The sequence below is a fragment of the Natator depressus genome, chromosome 1 (assembly GCF_965152275.1).
Source record: "Natator depressus isolate rNatDep1 chromosome 1, rNatDep2.hap1, whole genome shotgun sequence".
Classification (NCBI taxonomy): domain Eukaryota; kingdom Metazoa; phylum Chordata; order Testudines; family Cheloniidae; genus Natator; species Natator depressus.
In genome coordinates, this window is record NC_134234.1 from 116,714,236 (window position 1) to 116,740,586 (window position 26,351).

Sequence of the window (26,351 nt, forward strand, 5' to 3'; positions counted from 1 at the left end):
AGGATGGTGTTAAATATAAAAATATCATGCACTAATATTTGGTACAACTAAAACTGTTAAAAACCTTGAAACATGAACACTGTGGGATATGTTTCAGAGTAGCAGCCATGTTAGTTTGTATTCACAAAAAGAAAAGGAGTACTTGTGGCACCTTAGAGACTAACAAATTTATTTGAGCATAAGCTTTCGTGAGCTACAGCTCACTTCATCGGATGCATTCAGTGGAAAATACAGTGGGGAGATTTATATACACAGAGAACATGAAACAATGGGTGTTACCATACACACTGTAATGAGAGTGATCACTTAAGGTGAGCTATTACCAGCAGGAGAGAGGGGGGGAAAAAACCTTTTGTAGTGATAATCAAGGTACCATTTCCAGCAGTTGACAAGAACGTCTGAGGAACAGTGGGGGGTGGGGGAGAATAAACATGGGGAAATAGTTTTTTTATGGCTGACTTAGAACAACGCTTCCTCAGCTCTCGTCCCCTAATGCCCCACTCTACTTGCACTACATTGATGACATCTTCATCATCTAGACCCATGGAAAAGAAGCCCTTGAGGAATTCCACCAAAATTTCAACAATTTCCATCCCACCATCAACCTCAGCCTGGACCAGTCCACACAAGAGATCCACTTCCTGGACCCTATGGTGCTAATAAGAGATGGTCACATAAACACCACCCTATACCGGAAACCTACTGACCGCTATTCCTACCTACATGCCTCCAGCTTTCATCCAGACCACACCACACGATCCATTGTCTACAGCCAAGCTCTACGATACAACCGCATTTGCTCCAATCCCTCAGACAGAGACAAAGACCTACAAGTTCTCTATCAAGCATTCTTAAAACTACAATACCCACCTGTTGAAGTGAAGAAACAGATTGACAGAGCCAGAAGAGTACCCAGAAGTCACCTACTACAGGACAGGCCCAACAAAGAAAATAACAGAACGCCACTAGCCATCACCTTCAGCCCCCAACTAAAACCTATCCAATGCATCATCAAGGATCTACAACCTATCCTGAAGGACGACCCATCGCTCTCACAGATCTTGGGAGACAGGCCAGTCCTTGCTTACAGACAGCCCCCCAACCTGAAGCAAATACTCACCAGCAACCACACACCACACAACAGAACCACTAACCCAGGAACCAATCTTTGCAACAAATCCCATTGCCAACTGTGTCCACATATCTATTCAGGGGACACCATCATAGGGCCTAACCACATCAACCACACTATCAGAGGCTTGTTCACCTGCACATCTACCAATGTGATATATGCCATCATGTGCCAGCAATGCCCCTCTGCCATGTACATTGGTCAAACTGGACAGTCTCTACGTAAAAGAATAAATGGACACAAATCAGACGTCAAGAATTATAACATTCAAAAACCAGTCGGAGAACACTTCAATCTCTTTGGTCACTCGATTACAGACCTAAAAGTTGCAATTCTTCAACAAAAAAACTTCAAAAACAGACTCCAATGAGAGACTGCTGAATTGGAATTAATTTGCAAACTGGATACAATTAACTTAGGCTTGAATAGAGACTGGAAGTGGATGGGTCAATACACAAAGTAAAACTATTTCCCCATGTTTATTCCCCTCCCCCACCCCCCACTGTTCTTCAGACATTCTTGTCAACTGCTGGAGATGGCCCACCTTGATTATCACTACAAAAGGTCCCCCGCTCTCCTGCTGGTAATAGCTCACCTTAAGTGATCACTCTCGTTACAGTGTGTATGGTAACACCCATTGTTTCATGTTCTCTATGTATATAAATCTCCCCACTGTATTTTCCACTGAATGCGTCTGATGAAGTGAGCTGTAGCTCATGAAAGCTTATGCTCAAATAAATTTGTCAGTCTCTAAGGTGCCACTAAGTACTCCTTCACTAAGTACTCCTTGGAAATTAAGTCTAAGTACTCCTTCACTATGGGATATGTTCTCATATATGTGCAGCGGGGTATATTTTAGCACTCCCTACATCAATCCTTGCCTACTAGCATGAGTGTAGGTACTCTCAAAGGGCCCAATCTATAAACACATATTACTAGACACAGTATCTATCAGTATCAGTAATACCACTGATATTCCATTGGAATAAGCACTATGACTGCAGTATTATGCCCGAGGAAGTAGTGATGGTACCTTTTCATGGAGAACAGTGCCATCTTGTGGGCAGCTGTAGTTTACTCTATATCTGGCATATTCTAAACTCTACAGCAGGGGTGGGCAAACTTTTTGGCCGGAAGGCCACATCAGGGTTGTGAAACTGTATGGAGGGCCGGGTAGGGAAGGCTGTGCCTCCCCAGACAGCCTGGCCCCAGCCCCCTATCCGCCCCCTCCCACTTCCCGTCCCCTGACTGCCCCCCTCAGAACTCCCGACCCATCCAACCCCCCCTGCACCTTGTCCCTTGAGTGCCCCCCCGACCCTTATCCACACCCCTGCCTCCTGGCAGGCCCACTGGGACCCCACCCCCTATCCAAACCCCCTGTTCCCCATCCCCTGACTGCCCCGACCCCTATCCACACCCCTAGCCCCTGACAAGCCTCGCCAGGACTCCCATGCCTATCCAACCCCCCCTGCTCCCCATCCCCTGACTGCCCCCCCAGAAAACCTCAGCCCCATCCAACCACCCTCTGCTCCCTGTCCCCTGACTGCCCCCCGGGAGCCCCTACCCCCTTACCATGCTGCTCAGAGCAGCAAGAACTCGCAGCCCCGCTGGAGCCAGCCATGCTTCCCGCGCTGCCCGGGAGGAGCGGTGGGCCAGAGCACTGGCATCGCTGTGCGGGAGGGGCTGAGGGCTAGCCTCCCCGGCTGGGAGCACAGAGGCCGGGCAGGACGGTCCCATAGGCCATATGTGGCCCGCGGGCCGTAGTTTGCCTGCCTCTGCTCTACAGAGAGGATCCTTCATAATATTTTAATTACCTCTATTTACCTCATTAGCTCCCAGGTACTGAAAACCGGTTGTCTGAACTGCTCCAAGCAGAGTCTGAATCTTTAAAGATCAAAGTTAAAACATCTGTGAATGGAAAAGGCCTCTGAAGTTTGTTCCTAGTCCTTAAACAATGAGAATATCTAAGCTCCCTTCACTGAGAGTAAAATGCTTCATTTTCTCTTGCAAAGTGTTTATTATGATGATGATACTCACTTTAAAAGACCAATCTGATTTTATTACAGTAAAATTAATAAAAGAGTTGAAAATAGGGACTAACGAAGTTCTATAAATAAAATCTATTGCAGAGAAATACTTTAACAAGATGAAAACAATTATTAGTTATTCAGTTAGGCCTGAATTCACCAAGGGACTTAAGTGTTGCAATGCTTAGCATTGTGATGCTTAACTTTTGGGCTCAGAGGAAATCACTGCAAAGGCAATGGGATCCAGAAAGCCTGGGTTTGGCACCTAGGCTTGATACCTGGGGAGAGAAAGGTGCCTAAGAATGTGATCCGCAAAATCCAGCACATGAGATGATGGGGTGTTGCCTAAACTAGCCCATGGGAGAAGGTAGTGAGATGGGTGTGTCCTAAACCATGCTTCTTTCATAGAGTTCAATGCCTAAGTCTGAGGTGTCAGAAGGTACCTGGCTCTGCTTGCAATCCACAGCTGGGAACCCCTCTCCTTAGGAGAATGGCATAGGTGCCTGCTTTACTCCACAGAGAACAGGGGGGTCAAGAGGAAGAGGACACAGCATCCCTTATAACCTTTAGCTCAGTGGTAGGGTACTCACTTGGGATGGGGGAGACCCCAGTTCAGTTCCCTGCTGTGCCTGATAAAGGAGAAGGGATGTGAACAAGGGTTTCCTACCTCTCAAATGAGCTCCCTAATCACTGGACTTTAGAGTGAGTCTCACTCTGTCTCTGGCCCAGTTACTATTTAAAGTGTAATGACTTCATCAGGTGAGAGAGACCCACATCACAATATCCCATAATCCAAAACCTTGGGTAAATATTTAAAAAATGCTTTAGTAATAAAGAATTGGAACTAGATCAAGCTAGTGCTGAATTTACTAAAGGAGGTCAGAAGGAGATACCTAATCTTGGGGTTTGATTTTGAACACACACTGCTTGTACACCAGAGTGATTGCATTAACTTAAATGAAGAGTCTCCTGATATACACCAGTTCATGTGGGAGCAGCAGTCAAGTCTGATGTGTTTATTTATATCATGGTAGTCTTTGATAAGTGTAGATAATGACAATGAAACACAAACATAGGAAGAAGGAGAGAAGGATCAATTCCCATGCCTTGCAATCACAGGAAATTGATAATGGGATATGAACTTTTCTGATCCTAAAGGATGACACTCAAGAGGAAGGGGGGGAAAAAACCTGGACGTACCTGTTAATGGGCATTGCGAGAGGGTGGGGGTGGAAATGACTTCCTAACTTCAAATCTGGCAGACAATTTGTATATGTGAACATGAAATGCAGTAGTACATTTGAGTGCATATCTTTGGTGCCCAAGTAATTTTTTGTCTGGGTTTGTTTTTTAGTCCTCTAAAGGCAAATTTGGAAGAGCATTTCAGACATCGATGACTCTTTGGGAAACAAGAGCCTCTGTATACTCAATCTCACTTTGATGGGCCACCATTAAGGGTCTTTAAGATATGAGACTCTCTACTGGAAGGGTGGATGCAGAGAGTAGCTAAAGGGGTATTGAGATGCTGAAGGGTATTGAGGTCTGGCCAGCCATCCTAAGGAATATGGCGCTACAGAGTTTCCAGGAGAGTCTGAAAGCCAAGCCTAGGTGTTGGTTCTATGCTGTCGGAATGGGAAGAAGCAGTTTCACTGCAACTCTATACAGAAGCAGAGGCTGCCGGACAGCTGCTCCCTGGGTATGGGGCTGGAGTGGCTCATTTGGAGTCTTTGGCCAAGGAGGCTGCCTGTTTGCTGGTTGTACCAACTGCTGCTGTTCAGGGAAATGGGAGTTTGAGTACATTTTTGTGAACTAACAGATTACAGCAAGGTTTACTGTGACTCCATGTCACCAATTTCTCATCCAAAAGTAAACTATCCTGTGAGTCATAGAATATCAGGATTGGAAGGAACCTCAGGAGGTCATCTAATCCAACCCCCTGCTCAAAGCAGGACCAATCCCCAATTTTTGCCCCAGATCCCAAATGGCCCCCTCAAGGATTGAACTCACAACCCTGGGTTTAGCAGGCCAATGCTCAAACCACTGAGCTATCCCTCCCCCTGAATGTCCCTGAATTTCAACTGCTGAGCAGCCAAAGGGGCAACTCTCAATTTAGTTTTCAGGAGCGACTAAGTGAGTTTGCAATAGAGAACCAGGAAATCGTATTGTTACTGAACAGGTTTCATGCTTTTTGCCTTTTATGGATGTCTGTTTGGAAAATACATACATTCAACTAATGTCATATTTTCAGAGTCAGTAGCTGAGTTTGAAAAGATCGATATAATAAAACAAAAATACAGTTAGACTTGGAATGAGAAGAGACACAAAAAGGTGTTTTGGTTTTTTTTAGAATAACCTGGTTTTAAACTATTTCAGGGCATTCTTCCTGATCCAGCAAATGGATGGTACCTCTGATCAACAGAGGGCCCCAAACTGTAGGGTACAAATGGTTGGAAGAACTGGGCCTACTGAGGCCTCATAAGCCTGGGTGCTTATTCTGAACTGGAACAGTCATGAACTTGTGACCACCAAGGAATCCCCTTGGGGTGGGTGTTAGGATTGGGGTGACCCTAGTACATGTATTAGCCTGCATGTAGGTTCTTTTATTGCTTTTAATGCATTCTCTCTGTATTGCTCTTTACCATTAGAATAAAGGAGGCTTGCATAAGAAGTGCGGTTTGGGTAGCAATTACACTTGTTAGTCTCTAAAAAGCAAGCAAGCAGGTATGCTTGGGCAACCTGTCTGCGATGGGAAATACACAGTGAAGGCAGAGAACTGTGAAGCCTGGAAATACCCTGGTCAGAACAAAGAGAGAGAGATGTGCGTGGCTCCACCCAAGAGAGGCAACAGCTGGGGAGATGGAAGCCTGAGACTGGGTGCTCTGGCTGGACCACTGAGGGGAACTACAGGTGCAGTTGCTCTGCCCTGTGACCTGTGAAATGGGAACAATGGGTCAATAGTTTAGACAAAGAAAGGCATGGAGAGATTATTAGTGAAGAAAACGAAGTAGGAAGGATTTATTCTCTCTCCTTCAGCATCTCCAGTCTCTTCTCTGGCCCTGCAGTTTTGATCTTGTTTTATTCTAACCTACCCTCAGCTCACTCCTGCTTCCTCATGACCTGCCCCAGCCACACACTCGCTGTTCCTCCCATCCCATCCCTCCCTATTCACAATCCTCACTTCCCTGTGCTGTTCCCTGCTCATTAGATTCCATTCACCCTGCAGTCCTGTGGAGCGGGGCAGGCAGAGCCAGCAGACATCTTTCAAGAGCTCTAGCCCCTTGGCACCTTATTGTACCTCTCTGGGAAGGGGTAGGGATTCTCTCCACCTTGCCCCACCTGGACACAGGGAGTCACAGTGGTAGGAAGAAAGTAATGCTGAGCTTCTGGGTCTTGAAGCTAAGCCCACTGATAAGGGCTCAAGCCCCAGATCCACAAAAGGACTTAGGCATTGCAATAATGAGCATTGCAATGCCTAATCTTTAAGTGCCCGGAAAAGTCACTGGAACAACAACAGGATCCACAAAGTGGGACTTAGGTGCCCAGGATCCCTTTACAATGAATGGGGAGAGACAGGCTCCTTAGAATGCCATCCACAAAAGCCAACATACCAGGCAGGGAGCCACCTAAGCTGGCCAATGGGAGACGCTGATGACAGGGATGCTGTTGACAAATGCCTATCTTCCTCTGGTTGGTGGATCATGCTGAGGCTTACATGGGAGACAGGCATCCAGATGCAGACAGTGGGGTAGCAGCTCGCTTGCCCAGAGGCAGCAACTTGGGCACCATGGGAACTTTAACCCTGAAAACTGACATTGAGTGTTAGGTGCCTACACAGGGTCCACTGGGACTTTTGGGCATCACAGTGGAGCCCAAACGGAGACTTGCACACCTAAGTGCCTTTGTGCAGCTGGGCTTGTTTGTTTTCCTTTTCCAATAGGATAACTAGGGTTTTTACCACTAAATTGCTAAAATTGGCCTAGTCCTCAATTGTTGTTTGACAGACATTATGAAATCAGGTAAAGTCCCCTCTCTTCCCCTTAAGGCTTGCTTTAGGTCATTCCCTATTTCAACCTAATTTAGCTAATCTAAAATTCAGGCTAAGAGGAGAGCCTAGCAGTAAATGCTTTGCTGAAGAAAATAGCCAGTGTCAGCTGTTGCAGCCAAGACAAGTACAGCTTGTACACACGGACTGCTGTCTTCGCTTCAACATAAGTCACCGACTGTTTTCTTCAGCTAGGAGGGACTTCTGGATTTTTTTTTTAAAAAGGGAGGAAGTAAGTATCAGTGAGGTTTAAAAATTGGGCAAGGGCAGTGTTAGGGGGCTTATTCCTTCACCCACTTACTTCCCTGGTCCTTCTCACATGAACAGAGAGCAACAATATCCAAAGTCCAAAGGTGCAAACAATGCGATGTTTATTAGGGTGAACTTCCAGCAAGCATGATTCCAGTTTCCTTCCTTAGGGTCCCCCTTCCCAGCTCTGGCACCACAGAGCCTTACACCTGTGTCCCTGTTCCCATTCCTGCCCTTAGCCAAACATGATTCCAATTTCCCCACCCCCATTCCCTGTTCCCATTTCCCCCGTTAGCAAAACATGATTCCAATTTCCTCACCCCCATTCCCATTCCCATTCCCCCCCCCGACATGCCCACCCACTCACTTCCTGATTGACTGCAGACTATATAGTAAAACTTGAGTTCTGCTTAGCTATACCTTAACCAATCATTTTACTAAAATTTAACTAACCAATCCTAACATATTGTAACATGATTATGTAACCAATTATATCCCATCACCTTAATTAGTTTACACCCAGCAAAATTAATTATACAACAGACAGGAACAATCACAGAACCAGACAGAGATTATACAGACAAACAATAGCAAAGTGGGAACTATAATGACAAAACAATACAGAAGTGAGGATTTCACATCCCAGCTATTGATAAGTGAGTTCTTGCCAGACAGGATGCTATCAAACTAAGTTTCCTTTTACATCTAGGCACTTCCCTTTCTCTGGAGGCGATAGGCATTATCAGGACAGGATTGTATTCCTAACAGCCCAATAGCACCTTATTTCAACGTGACTAGGTTGGGATATGAGGATGTGACCGTTTGCTTCCCAGCTTATGGCTGCCTCTGTTGCTTAGCCAGAGATCTCAGCCTAAGAACAGGGCCTCCGACTGTCATAGTAAGAGAAGGACCTTACACCGGCAGACAGTGATTTTGAGTCTTTCTTTTATACCTCTATAACTAGCTAAGTGATAAGAAAACACCTAAATTCTTAGAGTATAGGCCTTTACAGATAGGCCTGAATATCTATATCCTAACAGGCAGGTAGGGTAAAGATAAACAGGAGGGCAGAGTGCAAAAACTAGAGTGGACTCTCTCCCAAGATCTTAGTGCTGCAAGACCCCTTTACTCCAGTTGCAACTCCTATCGGTCTCTCTCAGACTTTTTATGAACTGGGTGAAACCTTGTTAGGGGTTGACTTAAAGCCTCATTGAGAGTGAAGGGTACGGATGCTCCCTTCAATTAACATACCTGTAAGGATAAATTAATCACCAAGCTGCCACCTAAGACAAAAGTTTTGTAACCCCACCCAGGAGTTCTGGAGTGTGTGGGGGTAGAGGGGCTTTTGCTGATTATTGTTTTTGGGAAGGATGTTTATTTGAGTGAAGGCAGAACATAGAACCAGAGAAAGACAAGGCAGCCTGAAGAAATCCAAGCAGGATTCTGAGAGCACAGTAAGATTGTAGGAGAAACCTTAGAGAGCTTTTGGGTCTGGTGCTGGTTGAAGAGGCTTAGGGGCCTAGGCTATAACCAAAGAGGATATCCCCCATTTTTGGTTCCTCCTGCATTTGGTGATCAGGATTTTGTACATTCCCTGTATTTATTAAAAAAAACAAAAAACAAAACAAAAAAAACCACACCAGCCAGCCTTGTCAACAACTTCTTCCAGCTGGAACAGAATGCGGGCCCTGAATTTTACCTAGCTGCTTGGGTCAAAAAGGAACAACAGTACTAATACCTTCTTACATGATCTTCCCCCTCTCATCAGCCACTACCTGCTGCTGACATCCGCCACTCCCTGCCTGCCACAGTTCTTTCCCCCTCTACCCTTCCCCCAGCTGAAGTTCCAGCAAGGTTCAGTCTGGACCAGGTTGAGTAAACCAAGACCCAGATCCGCAAAAAGGACCTAGGCACTTAGGTCCCCACGTTAGGTGCCTAAACCAACAAAATGTAGGTGCCATTGAGATTCTCAAAACAATTGCTTGGCTGAAGTCTAATCCTGTAGGCATCTAAAATCCCTCAGTGCCTAACCTTCCACCCTAAAAGTCCCCTAGGCACCTAAGTCTCTGCCTCTGGGCAAATGCACCAAGTATTTGGACCGTTATTTCATGCCTACGCCCCAGTTGGATCCTCCAACCAGGGGAAAGATAGGCCAGACAATACCTATCTCACTTGCTGGAGCTTGATCCAGTAGACCTCGCAGATCAGGCCCCTTACAACATCTGGTCGAGGGAGGAGCCACCTCCCTCAACTTTAGCCCAGAAGTAATCACCTCCTCTGCAAGATGGGGAGAAATGTGGGAGATCCCTATTCAAATCCTCTCAGGAGGGTGCTCTAAGCACTGGGTTATAAACTATTCTGAGGTGGGGCTCTCTCAATTTCTCCTGTTGAAGCTGTTCTGTCTTGGATAAATGCTTAAAATAGTCATTGTGCCAGAAACGGACCACAAGAATGACTCTGTCAGTTGGTGGCTTGAGCACCCAAGTGGGAGACCTAGAATCCAGTTCCCCTGCTTCAATGACTCTTCAATCAGTTATACAAAGTGAAACATCTTCACCAGGAGAGACCCACCTCAGACTATCCCATAGCCCAGTGGTAAATTTATTAATTCACTGAAAAACAAAAAGGTTTTGTGGGTGAAAAAAACCCAAAAAATTACCCCTCCCCCCGAGCCCAACTTCCAGTGAAATACCAGGGAGATAAAATTAGCACATTTCAAAATCCCTTAAAAATTCACTAATAGTAACAGTTACATCACATCTCAAGCTATTTAAGGTATTTCTACTTCTGCAATGCTCCTAAGCCCTAGTCCTGCAAACACTCATGCATGCGAGTAGTCTCATTGACTGCCATTGGATTACTCACATGCGTAAGGGCTTGGTGGAGTGAGGTCTTATTCTCATTGCCCTGAACTTTGTGTAGTCATCTACTTAAGTGCAAAATGAGTGTAAAATGGTACTTTTCTGATTTGGTAGTTTTACACCCATTCTACACTGGTGCATGGGTAATGGAGAATCAGACATATGGTCCATCCAGAATAGGGCAAGACACCCTGGCAGAAGCAGTATGGAAAAGCATGCACTGCATAGGCTATACCTATACTGGGGATAAGTAACTTCAATCACCAGTGCTGCTTTTTATAAATCATTAATTCACTTATATATATATATATATATATGGCATATTAATGTGATTAATGACACATTATATCTATATAAGCAAATAGACTTTAGAGTTAAAAGTTGCTCCTATGGTTGTCTTTTGCCTTTCATCTGCTGAATGCCCTAGTTAAAATCTGTTCACCTACTGGAAGTGCCTTTGTATCTGGTCAGTTAGGCAGAGATTTCCACAGCAGTGCATGGAGTAGTTACCCCCAGCTGATAGTGTTGAAATGATGTGAGTTAGAGTAATCATCAATAATGAGGACATAAAATACACAGAGTAGTGCAGAAACTAGCACTTTGTGGCATTAAGGAAGGAGGAAGAGAGCCTGCTCCAGGTCCTCCTACCTTCCCTTCATAGGGAGTAAAGACTGAGGGTATTTTGTAACAGTGGATCCTTTGCCCCTTCCCTTCCCAGTGAGCCCCTGCTGAGCTTGGCACTGTTTACTGATGTTTATTTAAGAACTGGAAAGGACCACCTTGAGCCATGAATAGGCGCTCCTGTTTATTGGATATGTGTGTGCATAAGTTAAAGGAGATCAGAGTCCTTGTCAGACCCAGACTTGGAGCACAGCAATTTCTTGCTGCCAGTCCTGTGGTAAGTCCACGCTACCCTTTAACACTTGATTAGATTCCAAACTTCCTTCACACTCTAGGCCTATTTTGTAGCAGGATTACACCACTGAGCAGTCTGGTCCCAGTGACCAAGAGAACGGTTTATTGTAAAAGATCAATGATTCTTTCCTAACATAAAACCACACTGGGCCTCTGTTTTGTGGGTGCAAAGATTTAAGAAACATCAAATACACTCTCTCTACTAAGTGGGAAGTAGTATCTCCTGCAGCTGGGTTGAACTTTGTCAGATATGAATATTAGAATAACTGTTTCCTTTAAAGAGATAAGGTAAGAGGGGTAATACCTTATATTGGACCAACTTCAGTTGGTGAAAGACAAGCTTTCAAGCTCCCAACAGTTCTTCTTCAGGTTTGGAAAAGGTGTTTCCTTTAAAATCACATTCAGTTTAAAAGCCAATAGCAGGTTTAAGTGTTTTGTGAAGGCTGAGGAAGTAACCAAGAATGTTTAATTTCTGAGTCTCCTTTTTTAACTGTATAGGATGGAGGAAAAAGGAGAATTGACTAGTTGAGTATAGGACACACATTGGATAGTCTACAGGGGACGTTGTGTATACTGCTGTTTTATTACTTCAGATGGACATTTATAAAACCCTCCCACCCCACTTTTCAAATGAGATGCACAATCAACATTTATACTTATGCACCAAAGCCTCTGCAAGACACACTGGAAGAATTTCTCTGCAACATACAAATCACTTCTGTGCTCTAGTACAGGGTGTAAGAAGAATTGCTCCAGCTATGCAAAGACAAAACAGTCAAGTACACAGACAGGTATCAAATAGTCTGAGACAAGGAGAAGCATTTCAGTGTTTTTGTTAATAGAAGTTTGTTTGCATAGACAAGATTAATCTACAACTTAGTTTTTATGTTCAATCAGATCACTCAATTGGGTGAAAACTGATAATCTTGGAATTTTAAACAGGTATAGAGTAAGTAAATCAGGAACTTCTACTAACCCTTTCATAATACAAGAAGGGAACCATCCCCCAACAATGCACAGGTAATATTGAGGCCAAAAGCAATTTTATATCTTTGTTCTCTATTTGTATTGCAGTAGCACCAAAGGATCAGAGTCCCCTTGAGTTAGACACTGTTCAACCCCACAGGAAGACAGTCCCTGCACCAAGATCTTACAACCTAATATGTAATTTATTTAAAATAGCAGTTCTTTGGTTAAGTTCCACTGATTCAGATAGAGGGGTCAAGCTGAAGAAGCCAAGATGAAAGCTTCCAGAGGCTAATCTCAATGCAGTGCAAAGCAAAAGGATTTTAATGATTTTGGTTCTATACTTATTAAATTTCTATACTCCCATAGAATCCATCAGCGACATAACAAAAGGTCTTTGGGTGAGCTTGTTAGCATAGTCACGTGCAGCTTATTAGCATACACATGTAGACAAATGAGAAGTGTAGGTGGACAGCAAGCCCAATCTGAAACAGGCATGCAGCTTTCTTAAATCTCAGAATATCTATAATTAGGATGGCATTTTAACTTTTCCTTTCCTCCTCCGAGGGATTCCTATTTTAACAAGTAGTATTTGTAGCAGACACTGGAACGCAAAGTTTTTACTTTAATACAAAAAAATGACAACTCTTAAGATTACTTCCATTGCGAATGAGAGGCATCAGTTTCGTAGCAACACTAATTTGATAAAGTTATAGCCTTAGTCAACTGTGTATTCTCCAGGTCAGAGACTGTCCTTGAGGCAAGCTTGCCTCTCTCAGTGCCCAGAATAGACATCTTGATAAACAACAGGCTAACAAAAGGACTCTGAAGCCCGAACTTACTGCACTGTTGCAATAAATGGTGCACTGTAACTTAGATATGTATAATGTATTTACATGAATATAAGTTACTTAAAATCAATACACTATGTACCATACCATTTGGTACTTAAACTTGTAAGCCTCTCTCTGTCACAAAGAGTTACCAAAACAAGAGGAAAAAGGATCACTCTTCCTACTATAACTATTTTTCAAAACGCAGGGTAAGATTTACTGTATCTCCATTATAAAAGTCTTTCAAAAACTGTTCTGGATTTTAAACAAAGTTGTAATAGATAAAGAGTTTGAAATTGCTAATAAAACTGCTATCTTGAAAATCTATTCTTCCATAATTCAGAGCCTTCAGTGGAAAGATTAAAGTGTGACATCTGGGTTTCATCCAGTGTATTGGATATGAGCTTTGGCTGAAAATGTACTGTATCAATCTTACACGTTGGTATAGGAATTAATCATCTTCAGAGTCGCTGTCCCTCCTTGTTGGAACAGAGCTCCTGACTGAGGATATCAACTGGTCCTGGATCTGTTTCCTGGGGTTTTCTTCTAGATCTGTCTTGATTGCACCCGACTCTGAAATCTTCCACTCCAGTTCTACATGGAATTAAGAAAAAAAAAAAAAGAGTGCCCCATGAGGTTGGAGGAACAGCATATGCACTTTCAGGCTCAGCCTTCTCTTTTCTGTAGCATACAAAACCTTTACTATATGAAACATACAACATTTTACACACTGTGTTTGCAGATTGTCTCGTGAATTTTAAAGCATGTATGATACAGACTACTGAGTGGTGCACTCCAACTGGTGAAAACACTGCAAGAGGGTAAAAGTTTCTTGAGTTATATAATGACTGAGTAGTAGGAAGACACAAAGAATAGATTACTTAACAGAAGGAAAAAATTGCCACAATTCCATTTACACATCTGAATTAGATATTTTTACAGGGAAACTTTAAAAATACAATTCATCCACTTCCCGCATCCCTTGTGTGGATTAGTTCCTTTACAAGAGAAGGATCTCCCTCCTGATAGCAGGCCTATTATTATATAGGCTCAAATTGGATTTCTTCCTCAAAGTGGAAGAAAGTCAATACCACACATTCAGCAGAAGCCTCTCTCCTAGTCCTGCTGGCAATCCAATCATTAAAATCTAATTCTGTTAGACAAAAAGGAAATGAATATAACCTCACATTCTCCTCAATCACAGATAAATCACCCAGTTTCATAGACCAAAAGAAAAAGAATTCAGAGTGCAGAGGTGAACCTTATGTGATGACTAACCTGAGGTGGTATAACACTTATCCCCAGGAACCTGAAAATCAATTACTTTAGATACCAATTACTTTAAATGAAGGGATGCATGCTTTGGGTGTCCCTAAGCCTCTGACTGTCAGAAGCTGGGACTGGAAAACAGGGGACGGATCCCTTGATAAATTGCCCTGTTCTGTTCATTCCCTCTGAAGCACCTGGCACTGGCTAAAGTTGAAAGACAGGACACTGCGCTAGACGGACCATTGGTCTGACCCAGTATGGCCATTCTTATGCTCTTAGAAATGGAGAACTGATAAAAATAGAACCTTTAAATTATTTCTCACTTTGATGTACAACTAGCCAATCTCTACATTTAGATGTAGTTGTTCCCAAAGCAATGCTCTCATTAGTGAATTTTCCACTGGAAAGTCAGGAATGCTTACTGTAGAGTAATACACAGAGAATGTGAAAAGACGAGGATTTTAGTTAAACCACGACTTTGATTAGTGAAAGTCTATTGGCACGCTATTGCAAAATAGCTAAGTGATCTAGTTAAATACAGCGCTTGAAATGCCTTTTATTTGTGGTATACTTCGACGGCAGCCTCAAATTTATTTAAAGGTAACTGGACAGAACCAATGGGAAATTTAACAATATCATTTTAAGTACAATAAAATCCCCTATTAAATCAGGCTAAAGGGTTTCATTCAGTTTCCAACATGCAGGAAGTATCGTTTTACAGCCGACATCCTTCATCTTGATGCACCATTTAAGAAGAATTTTGTTCCCCTTCCCTCCACTTTCAAAGAAATGCTTTTGCAAACAAGCTTGAAGAACAACAACATTCAGAGGAATAAAACACCCAGTGCTGAAATACCTTGTCAGACCTCATGTACAGAGCGCAAGATACGCTTATCAAACATTTGCATCAAGTATGTTAAAAGGTTCAGCAACACTGGTGGTCTGTGCCTAGATTATTTGCAAGAGGGGAATATGGACTAAACTGAGCCCTGACCTCCAGAGAAAAAGTAGCGTCCCCACCCCCACAGGGCACCTCATGTAAGTGCCTCCTGCCCCACTCTAGAACAATGCGAGACTGCGACACTTTCTCTCAGAGCTCAGATTCAGGCTCTACTTCAGAGAGGTGAGAGAGACCCCAGCTACTGCCAGAGATGCAGAGGGGCAGGGAGATGGGGGCAGATGGGGGAATCTTCAAGCTCCCAGCCCCAGTGGAGCTGGGGAAAACGTTGCCTCTTGGGAGGTACGGGCATAGTGACTTAGGAACAGAGTCCGTGGGTCAGGAAGGTAAGAGAGAAGAACTCTAACACCACACAAACGAGCAGCACAGGTTATAAGACAAGCGGAAGATGGTCAGGGAATTCAGGTACAAACAACTTTGGAGGGAAGAAATGACAGAAAGTGTGTATATATTTTACTGCTTAAAATATACTGTTGAATCAGAAGATGTACATGAGAAATGTAAATAATCATGTGACCTTTCTATTACACTTTTTTCCTCCTGTCACCAATTCCCAGCCCCTGCATTCTGAGGGTCAGTGCAAGCATAACACAGGGAAGATTAATTAAACTGGTTATTGACATTCTGCTTTTCCTCTACAAGATACTAGATCAGCTGCTTACCGTCTCTTGTCAGGTTCATGCCACCAAACACCAGGGGCCCAACAAACTGGGCCTTGATATCTCCTTCAAAGTATGTGAAAATTGTAGGCAGGTTCCTATCAGGGTAGTTGGGTATGCAGGTTGTAGAAATGGCTTTGATAAATTTGACGTCTGGGAACTTCCTGGCAAGTCCACTCAAATGCTGATTTATTAAGGTACAGAGGGGAATTCTGTTAAAAAGAAAACAGATAAAAAGAAGAGCTAAGAGACAGAATATCAAGAGTAGTCCCTTCCACATGGAAAGTTAGAAGTACCAACCTATTTAACAGTACTTATGGAAATACAAATGTATAAAACAATGTATAGATATTACTACAGTGCCCATCGCTCCAGTATACATGTAAGTTTAAAGCCATTAGAGTAATTTGTTACAGTAGCTGAACTAAGATTTCCCACTCTTATTATAGAACAAAGTTAGTTTACAAGATGCCATTTCTGTGACTAGTGCATGCTAAAAAAGTAGACACAAGGTGGAGAGAAACAACAGCTTTTTAAAGAAAAGAATCAAACTTCTATTTGTACTGTTAAATGAACAAAATATTGTGTGCTGTGAAGAGCTGATTAGTGTAATTTAAATTAAAGACAATGAACAAGCAAGTTTTTAGAATCATTTCTATAACACACAGATTTATTTCTAAAAGTAGTGACAACTTCCTTGGAAAGCTACTTTATAATGTCAGTGGGGTTGAGTACTTGCTCACCCAAATTTTGCGCAACAAGAGAAGATGGGCCACATAGAACTCCATTGGGTAGGTAAGGAAGCTGGTGATCTCGAGTGCATAGCATCAAGTGCTTTTATACAGAAAAGGATTAAGTCTGCCCCCAGAAGCTCTCTGTAGTGAAGTTTCAGTAGACTTTGGTCGTAAGCGATAAGCGTAAGGAGTGTGGTTTTCCTTAATTTTAACTGATAGAATTCTGAAATTAATTCTTTAATGGCCATAACACAGTTATTCACTTGTCTAACGGTATTAGCGTTGTTCACTAATAGCATCTGAAAATGCTAAGTGTTTAAAAACAGCTTACTTACCCTTGTTTGTAAAGATGCAGGATTACCCATATACCCTTGCCAGCTTTGGTAACTTCTTGAACATAATCCTGTCCTGAAATCTCCAGAATTTCCCCAAATTTGTTCTTTATTTGAGTAGCTTTCCATTCTGCTATCCTTTGTTGTCTATACAACAAGGAGGGGAACGATGGAAGAGAAATCAAACAAACAGATACACTTGTATAACAGAGCAATGATTAGACAATCAAAGTTACGGGTTTTGAAGCCTAGTCTGCAGAGATGAAGTATAAAGGTCTCTAAGCACCAGGGTAGTGAAGGAGAGTTTACATAGTTTTGCATTTAAATATAAAAGCAGTCTAAAATTGATTAATGTTTGTATCATAGTGGAATAAAGTCACAATATTCAGCTTCAGACATTGTGCATAAAAATATATTTTGTCCCTGAGATAGAGGTAAGTAGTTAAAAATACTTAAGGATGAACTCTCCACTATCCTGCACTTTGAGCAGTCATTTATAGCTATACAAAATAATACCAAATCAGAAAGACAGAGTTTTTAGACTTCCACACTAAACAGATATAAATGACTGCTCAAGGAAAAACATGGTAGAGATTCAGACCCAAAATCTCTTTTCCTCAGTTTCATTAAGGCCAAAATTTTTAGACGTCTCCAATAAGTTAGGTGCTGAACCCAAGATCTGATCTGCGGAGGCTCTTTGCACCCATTGACTTCAACTTGGGTTATGCATTAAGAGTATCTATGAAAAATGGAACCCTAAATAGGGTATCCAAGATGTAGACCCAAGTGGCTTAGTTAAGGATATTAAGAAGAAGTCTTTCAGACCACGGTACAAACCCCAGATCTTCCAGCTCCCTGTCTTGGGCCTTATTAAGGACATCCTTCCTCGCCTTCTCTTCAGGAAAATGGAATTCCAATTGCATTGTATTAGAGTGTAAGGAGGTAACCAACAGAGTTTCATTTAGACAATTCTGCAAACTGCTCTCACCTGTACATTTTGATAGCTTGCTCATCTTCCTCATTAAACTCATCTTCATTTTCTTCTAGCTCCTCCAAAGTCATGTCTTCATATGTTTTCACTGGAAGGGGAGAAATATACAATTAGCAATATTCCACAAGAGAAGAAAGATTAACCTGTGCAAGTTTGTAACCCCACATCATGCATTTTTCCTCTTGAGAAAATGCATGTTATTTTCTGCTGTTTTTCTAAGCTATTGAACAAGATAACACAGTAAGACCACTTACAATGATCGGAGAAGGGAGTTGAGAAACCCTCAAACTCAGCCCTTTGAGTGGGAAGAGGGATGGTCAGAGCTTTATCAGCACTCCTCTCCACAGATTTACAAGTGTAAATATCTGGGATATAACTGCAAATACTTGATCAAAGTTACTAAAGTGAAATTTTTCCCTTCTAAGCATCAGTTCTTGTTGATTATCCTGTGATCCCACTGAACAAACATGTACTGCATTACAAATAAGGTTCTAACAATTTAAACAAGTCACGAAATTCCGGATTAGTGTCACCAGCCTCACACCATCATCAGCTCTGTTCCCTTGCCTTTATCCCAGGGTTATTTGACTATTTTGCAAATTCATAACTATAGCCAAGCCGAACCTTATTTTAGACAATTATATCTGTTTCTTTTGAAAATCAATAAGCAGAATAAGTCCAGAGAAGTAGATCACAGCATGGAATGGGCCACCCAAATAGCCTTAGAGAACCTGCTTCAATACAGAAACAAAAACCCCTCCAACCGCACCCCCCTTATTGTAGCCTACCACCCTGTACTGGAACCCATATGGGGTACCATCAAACTAGATGACCTCCTGAGGTCTCGTCCAACCCTAATCTTCTATGATTCTATGAACTACAACCCATTCTCAACGGGGACCCCATCCTGAAATAAGTCTTTCCTGACACCCCCCTCTTCTGGCCTTCAAACAACCCCCGAGCCTCTCCAAGCTCATCATCAGATCAAAGCTCCCCAAATACCCGTACACACCAACTCAAAGCAGCACCAGAACCTGCCAGAACAGATGCAAAATATCTGCCAGACATATCTCCACTGCTACAATGATCATCACGCACCAAAGCATATCTTTCAAGATCCAGGGATCCTACACATGCCTATCACACCATGTGGTGTACCTCATCCAGGCACTAAATGCCCCAATAGCAACTATGTGGGTGAAACCAGATTATCGCTATGCTCTCAAATGAACTCTCATAGGAAAATGATAAAAGACACACACAAAAAACTATCACCAGTAGGTGGGCACTTTCCACAAAGCGATCGCTGTATAGCTGACCTAGCCATCCTTATCCTCAAAGGAAACCTGCACAACACTTTCAAAAGATGAGCCTGGGAACTTAAATTAGTGTCTAGCAAAGTTATGAGAAATTATGGACTGAACACAGACACTAGATTTATGACTTATTAGAACAACAATCTGTAACTCACTAACCCCCTTTTTGTCCCATGACTGCAGAGGCGTTAATGGGCCTCGAATAGTCCCTTAGTATAAGTGCTAACTTCTTACGCGAAACAATCTTTCCCAGACCTGAAGAGGAGCTGTGCGTGTCTGGACAGCTTGTCTCTCTCACTAACAGAAGCTGGTCCAAAAAAAGATAACACCTCACCCACCTGCTCTCTCCAATAACCTGGGACCAACATGTCTGCAACTCTACTACATACAACAATGGAAGATTTCAAATATAGCCACCTGAAATGGAAAATCCACAACATGAGGAAAAAGGAAACAAACTTAATAGCAATATCTACTTTCTGAACAAATGCAAGAAACAAAACAGTGGTTACGGGTCTATTACAGGAGTGGGTGGGTGAGGTTCTCTGGCCTGCGGTATGCAGGTCAGTCTAAGGTCAGAAGGGACCATCATGATCGTCTAACGTCTATGAGTTTTCAAGTGATACCTCACAAGGCATATTTTGTACAAAGATTATTACAATAGCGTATAGAGGGTGAATTCAGGGGTGCTGAGTGTCATAACCGTATATGAACTTTTTTTCCCCATAGATAATAAATCAAATTTTAAAGATAAAGTAAGAAAAATGCTGCTTGAGAATTTACTAGAGCCAAAGTCCAGTGATTTAGATTTGTTACAAACAGACTAGTAAATGAATAGGAAAAACATGTATGACTTGTTGATTTAAAGATATTTACTTTGTATATTTGGACATGTGATGTTCACAATTTATCTTTTAATGGCTCATAAAGCTTTAACTTTCATGACAGTAGAAATTGAGATTCGATCACAAAATAATGTCCGGCCCCCCTCTCCCCCCCACCAATAATTTCCGGTAACTGTGGAAATTAAAAATCTATAAAAGAAATCTAAAAATTGCAGAAAAACCAACAGATAATATCTGCCAAAGTTGTAAAAAAAAAAATGAATTCTGCCAATTCTGCTATGTTGTAACAAGCAAAACATGTCATATGAGGCCTACTCTTGGTATCCCCTAAGTTACAGGAGAAAAGGTTGTTTTTCATTTGGACATTTTAAAGTGATTGGCAGGCTGGATTTGATTTAAATCAAATCAAACTGATTTAAATCACTAGTCAGGAAGACTCAATTTAATCATGGATTTCTACATAAAAGTGCATTCTTGTTGGTTGTTATAACCTTAATACATATTCTTCACAACTCAGAGATAGATGTAGGTTTCATTTTTAGAAGGTACACACTATACATTTTTAAACAGGGATTTATTTTGAAAACATTTCAGATTAGTTTTACACCTATATCAGAAAATGAATGATTGTTTGGTTATTTCATTTACCAAAAGGTAATTGAAGCAGATATTTATGAAGTCATTAGGAGGTGAACTATCATTAATAGGATTTTCTTGCCACACTATATTAGGAGGAGAACATCACCAGACAGACATTTAAATTGTTTTACTTAACTAAAAACAACAACCTTAAGTATTCTGGATTTTTTTCTTCAACAGCAAACATATAATAGTTTAACAAGCATATGTCCCTCGCTTCTCACATTTATTTCCAGACTTCTTCTCCTTGTCCAGATCTATTCTGCCCCCAACAATCTTCTATTCACTGAATCTTTCGAAATTTTAGAGAGAGGTAAGGGATTGACTCTGTGTACACAAATTTGCAGAGGGACAGCAGAGTTGAGGTCTGTTATTTCTCACCTCTATATATTATGTTATTTATTTAAAAACATTTTTGCTGTTAACAAGCATGTTACTTCTGGAGACACAAATCCAGTTTGAGAACTGCAAAACTAAGCATCTCTGATGGTATCTTCTAGACTGAGCACCGAGTCCCATTGGGTAGATAGAAAGATTAACCTAAATAATCTATACAGAAGCCTGTGGAACCCCATAAAATTGGGTCCCTAATCCATGAATTATTGGAACTCATTTACAAAACTTTTCTTAAACATTACTTGAATATATTGTCTCATACTATAGAATTAGAATTTATAATCCCTATTCCATGATGAGATATCTTTGAGCTACAATGTATCTTAATTAAAACTTAGATCGGATTTTTTTGATAAAATGCTTTTTGAGGAAAAAACCTCTGGGGGGGGGGAAAAAAAAATCAAATAATTGATTTGTATCTACCGTGGTCACTGGACATGCTAATACAGAAGTGGCTCAGGATTTAGCTTTCTGCTCCTCTTATTTCCTGATCACTCACCAACAGAGTTCTGCTGAAGTCTCTGCTGCTCCTGCTCCTCCACTGCCTCCTCTTGCTCTTTTGGCTTTTCCTTGGAAGGGAGGATGCCCTTCTTACGCAAAATGTCATTCCACTCTGTATCTGCATTAGGGTCCTAAAACAGAACAAAATGGAGGATGTGTATGTTTTACACTGAAGGAACACTTCTACCACATCCACAACTGAGCCCCACTCAGCTTTGCTTTTTTTTTTGTTGTTGTTGTTGTTGTTGTTGAGGGGGAGGATGTGCGGGTAGGATTCCCCCCCGAGACATACCACATTACTGGAGTAGTGATTTTATTGTGCCTGCAACTGAAAACACACACAGATTCTCCTGATGATGGGATTTCTGTTCAGGCCTGAACAGGGGATAGTGCCTTGCAAAGAAGCTGATACCTTGCTCCACCCCTTTAGGGTTTTGAGGTAGGATGGAAAGAAGGGCTTCTGCAGATTCTCAGAAGAAGAATGCTGCAGCACAGTTTGTAACTCTCTTACTTGGGGAAAGGAGAGATGATCTGGGTTGGAGGGCAGGGAAAGAAGAAGCAGGGTGTCTGTATGCATGCATCCGATGAAGTGGGCTGTAGACCACGAAAGCTTATGCTCAAATAAATTTGTTAGTCTCTAAGGTGCCACAAGTACTCCTGTTCTTTTTGCGGATACAGACTAACATGGCTGCTACTCTGAAACCTGTCTGTATCAGGAGGTTTCCTTAAAAAAAAAAAAAAGCAAAGACAGAGGTCACAGAACCTGTGACCTCCCTATGGGCACAGCTAGCTAAAAAAAAAAGAAAAGAAAATTTCCTTTTTTTCCAATCAGAAAATATTCACAAACTGTGCAAATGGCAGTTCTCCAATAATCACTCCTGCCACACTGGCTTTTTCAACCCAAGGAAGTTTCACCAGTTTAACTTAAAATAGATTTTAAAACCAATTTTGTTAAAATTGCACCAGTCTGTGAAAACACATTTATTTGGGTGTAGCTCAAATCACTACGGAATCAAGTTTAGCTAAATCTACGTAAGCATCTTGAACCAGAACAGGGTTTTGTACTGGTTTAAACAAACACACCTTTATATAAAAAGTGTGTGGAGACAAGGACTAATTTAAGGTCCAGAACATACTAGGTTTGGGATTCCAGCAAAACAGAAGCAGTAGGTACTTTTGTCATTTCCTTCCAGGTAGGAACTTTTTTTAAAAAAGTCTGTTCTTGCAATTTGTTATTGTTCATTGGCAACATTTAGATGTAATGCCTGACTTTTCCAACAGTTTGTTTTACTATCTGAACAGAAAGATATCAAAGTAAGTTGTAAAAAATAATACTGTTTTTAATACATACAGCCACCACTACCCAGAAACAAAGTGATTTTATATCCCTCTCAGGATAAGACAAAGGAACGCTGAACACATACTATACATCTTGGAGTTATAATAAAATTGTGGGAGTCAGGGGAGTTGATTTATGTTTTCTTTATTTTGAGATTTATAGACGTCTGCTCCCCACATGTACTTGAAAGAGCAGTATGTAATTAAGGCAGTGAACTGGAACGGAGGACATATAGGTTAAATTAGTGGCTCTGCCATACACTCCTTGTTCCTTAGTTCAAGTCTATACCATGGGGCTAATGCTTCCTTACTTTGTTAATTCAGGGAGTCACTCAAATACTTGCATGTTTCCCATCACTTCAGTATCTGTATAGATTACTTGGGTGACTAATGCAAGATGTACTTCTATAAACTCTCCAATAGCATTGGAAGATCGAGATGGGCTCCATCTTTCTGGCTCACAGATCAATAGCACTGTAATTTCTTATTGCAATTTCAAATTTTGTAGGTGCACAAGTGCCACTGAAGGCAGAAATCGGCCAGCAAAATTGTATTATTCGTGGTGATGCACAAGCCAGAAACAATCCAAGTAGGTTTCCAGGGCCCGGGTGCATTTGTAAGTCTGTCACCTAGGAAAACAAACCAACTTTTTTTCTTGTAAGCCAAAAAAATTTCATCTGAGCTCTGAGACAATAAACAATCAGTTCCACAATGTTACCCAGACTAAGACCACACTTTACATAAGCATTAACCTTTCTGACTGCAAGATCTTGTGACAGACAATGCTTTGCAGGACATCAAAATAAAGACAAAGCACGTCAGTACATGTCAAGTCACCATTTACACAGTTTCAGAGTAACAGCCGTGTTAGTCTGTATTCGCAAAAAGAAAAGGAGTACTTGTGGCACCTTAGAGACTAACCAATTTATTTGAGCATAAGCTTTCGTGAGCTACAGCTCACTTCATCCGATGCATGCTGTGGAAAGTGTAGAAGATCTTTTTATACACACAAAGCATGAAAAAATGGGTGTCTACCACTACAAAAGGTTTTCTCTCCCACCACCCCACTCTCCTGCTGGTAATAGCTTATCTAAAGTGATCACTCTCCTTACAATGTGTATGATAATCAAGTTGGGCCATCTTCTAGGGCTGTATGGTGCATGAGCACAGACAACATTGTGTCTGCCCCCCTTATTTTAAAACACTAAGTACTATAGGCCTGTTGGGAGTAAGACCACTGGTAAGTCAATACAATTAGGCTTTATTCTGAGGCAGTATTGGAATTTTTCACTTGTAATAAATATGATTGTGGTCAGGCTGAGCTCAGGGCCTGGTACCCCCCCTGCCGCCTCTTCAGCCCACAGGGTGGGAAGTGTGTTTTGACAGAGTTGAAGTTTCCTGTAGTGCTGCTGTAGCTGTGTGGATCCCAGGATATTAGAGAGACAAGGTGGGTGAGGTCATCTCTTTTATTTGGACCAACTTCTACTGGCGAAAGAGACAAGCCTGGGAGCCACTCAATGCTGTCCTTCCGGGCTGCTCCAAAGCGCGTCTCTCCCCAACAGAAGCCGGTCCAGTAGCAGATGTCACCGCACCCATCCTGTCTCTTGAAGGCTCCTGTCCTGGCGCTCGAGTGGGAGCCCAGCCCCAGTGCTGCAGGCCCCCGCCGGCTATTAGCAAGGCAAGACGCGTGCCCAGAGCAGGCGGAAGGGGAGTCGCGGCGGAGGCTTTTCCCCCTTGCAAGGAGCAACCCCCAAGCAGCATTTTGTAACCCGAGACCCAGGAAGTGCAAAGCGAGCCCGCAGCGCGCTCCTTATGTGGCCATGGCTGGCCAGCGCTCCCCCCCCCCCCCGGCCTTGCAGCCCGGCCAGCGCACAGCGGCGCCCTGCCCGCAGGAGGCCCCGAGCGAGCCCCCGCCTGCGCCGAGCGGAGCAGGCCCCTTACGGGCCACGCTGCAGCTGGGGCCAGGAGACAGCCCCCTCCCCGCCGATCCCCGCCAGGGGCGGCCGGATCCAGGCCGCAGCGCGGGGGCTTTGCGAGCCCTTCCCCCGGCCTGCCTCCCCGGGGACCTCCCCACGGCGCTCGCGGCTCCTCACCTGCATTTTGTCCCCGAAACTGCAGCTGCAGAGGCGCCTCCCCGGGGCCGGCCGCAGGGCAAGTTCCCCCGCCTCCGCTCAGCCCCCACGTGCCGCTCCTCGGTCCTGCGAGTCCCCGGGCGCAGGAAACTGTGTAAGGCGGCGGGAGCGGCGGCTTCCGGGGTAGCCTTGTAAGGACAGGCAGGGGCTGTAGGGACACCCGGGGTCATTCCCCACTTCGCATTCGCACCCCGGGGGGCTGGCGGAGAGGGGGCGCCCGGCCCTAGGGCGCGGGGATCCGGCCCTAATCAAGGATTTCATGATCCTCCTTAAAAAGAAAAGGAGGACTTGTGGCACCTTAGAGACTAACCAATTTATTTGAGCATAAGCTTTGGTGAGCTACAGCTCACTTCATCGGATGCATGCAATGAAGTGAGCTGTAGCTCACGACAGCTTATGCTCAAATAAATTGGTTAGTCTCTAAGGTGCCACAAGTCCTCCTTTTCTTTTTGCGAATACAGACTAACACGGCTACTACTCTGAAACCTGTCATAATCTTCCTTGTAACTCTAGTGTTACGCGTGAAGCGGTCTGCTCGCACAGCAGAGCTCAGGGCCCTCTCACAGGCCCGGATGAAGTGGATTCTGCTAGAGAATGCCAAACCTGCCCTCGCTCTGAGACAGGAACCCTCTCCAGGTATTGAAGTGATCTCTATCGGAGTGCAATGGAGTGGCGATCCCGGGCTGTCAGTATTAAAATGTCCTTTGCATTTATCAAAATCATAATTCAAAAAGTCTTGGAGACAACCTGGGGGAATTATCTGCAAGCCCTCCCCTTCACAGATAAAGAGGAATTGATCACAGAACTAAGAATGACTGTTTGTTTAGGTGCAAGTGATCATAGTTTGAGTACATTTGTTATGTGCAAACACAATCAAGTCCAAACCAGTAACTTCACTTGCTTTTAAAAGGGCTGGTTTTGTAAAATCAAAAACAATTAGGAGCTGAATCAACTGGTGGAAAGTTTTCACACTTTTCTGTTTAAAAATTTCTGGTTGGGAATTTTTTAATAAGAGTACACCAGCCTGGCTTAGAGGGGAAGTGAAAGCAACTATAAAAGATTTATATAAAAATAAATGCAGAATGAATGTAAAGTAGAAGGTAGGAAGTGTAGAAAACTGATAAGGAAACCAAAAAGACACAAGGAGAAATCTGTGACCAGCAGTGTGAAAGACCATAAAAAGGAATGTTTTAAGTATGTCAAGAACAAAAACAAT

The 26,351-nt window shown here is 42.8% G+C and overlaps 1 protein-coding gene across 1 annotated transcript; it reads right to left on the reverse strand.

Moving 5' to 3' along the window:
- Positions 1 to 7,820: 7,820 nt before the first annotated feature.
- Positions 7,821 to 25,273, reverse strand: PDCL3 (phosducin like 3). Its single transcript, XM_074964960.1, has 6 exons — positions 25,097 to 25,273; positions 21,664 to 21,796; positions 17,966 to 18,056; positions 16,981 to 17,124; positions 15,915 to 16,123; positions 7,821 to 13,619 (listed from the first exon to the last, which is right to left on the reverse strand). The coding sequence occupies exons 1-6, from the start codon at positions 25,100 to 25,102 to the stop codon at positions 13,477 to 13,479; spliced, it is 726 nt and encodes a 241-aa protein (XP_074821061.1). The 5' UTR covers positions 25,103 to 25,273; the 3' UTR covers positions 7,821 to 13,476.
- Positions 25,274 to 26,351: the final 1,078 nt, after the last annotated feature.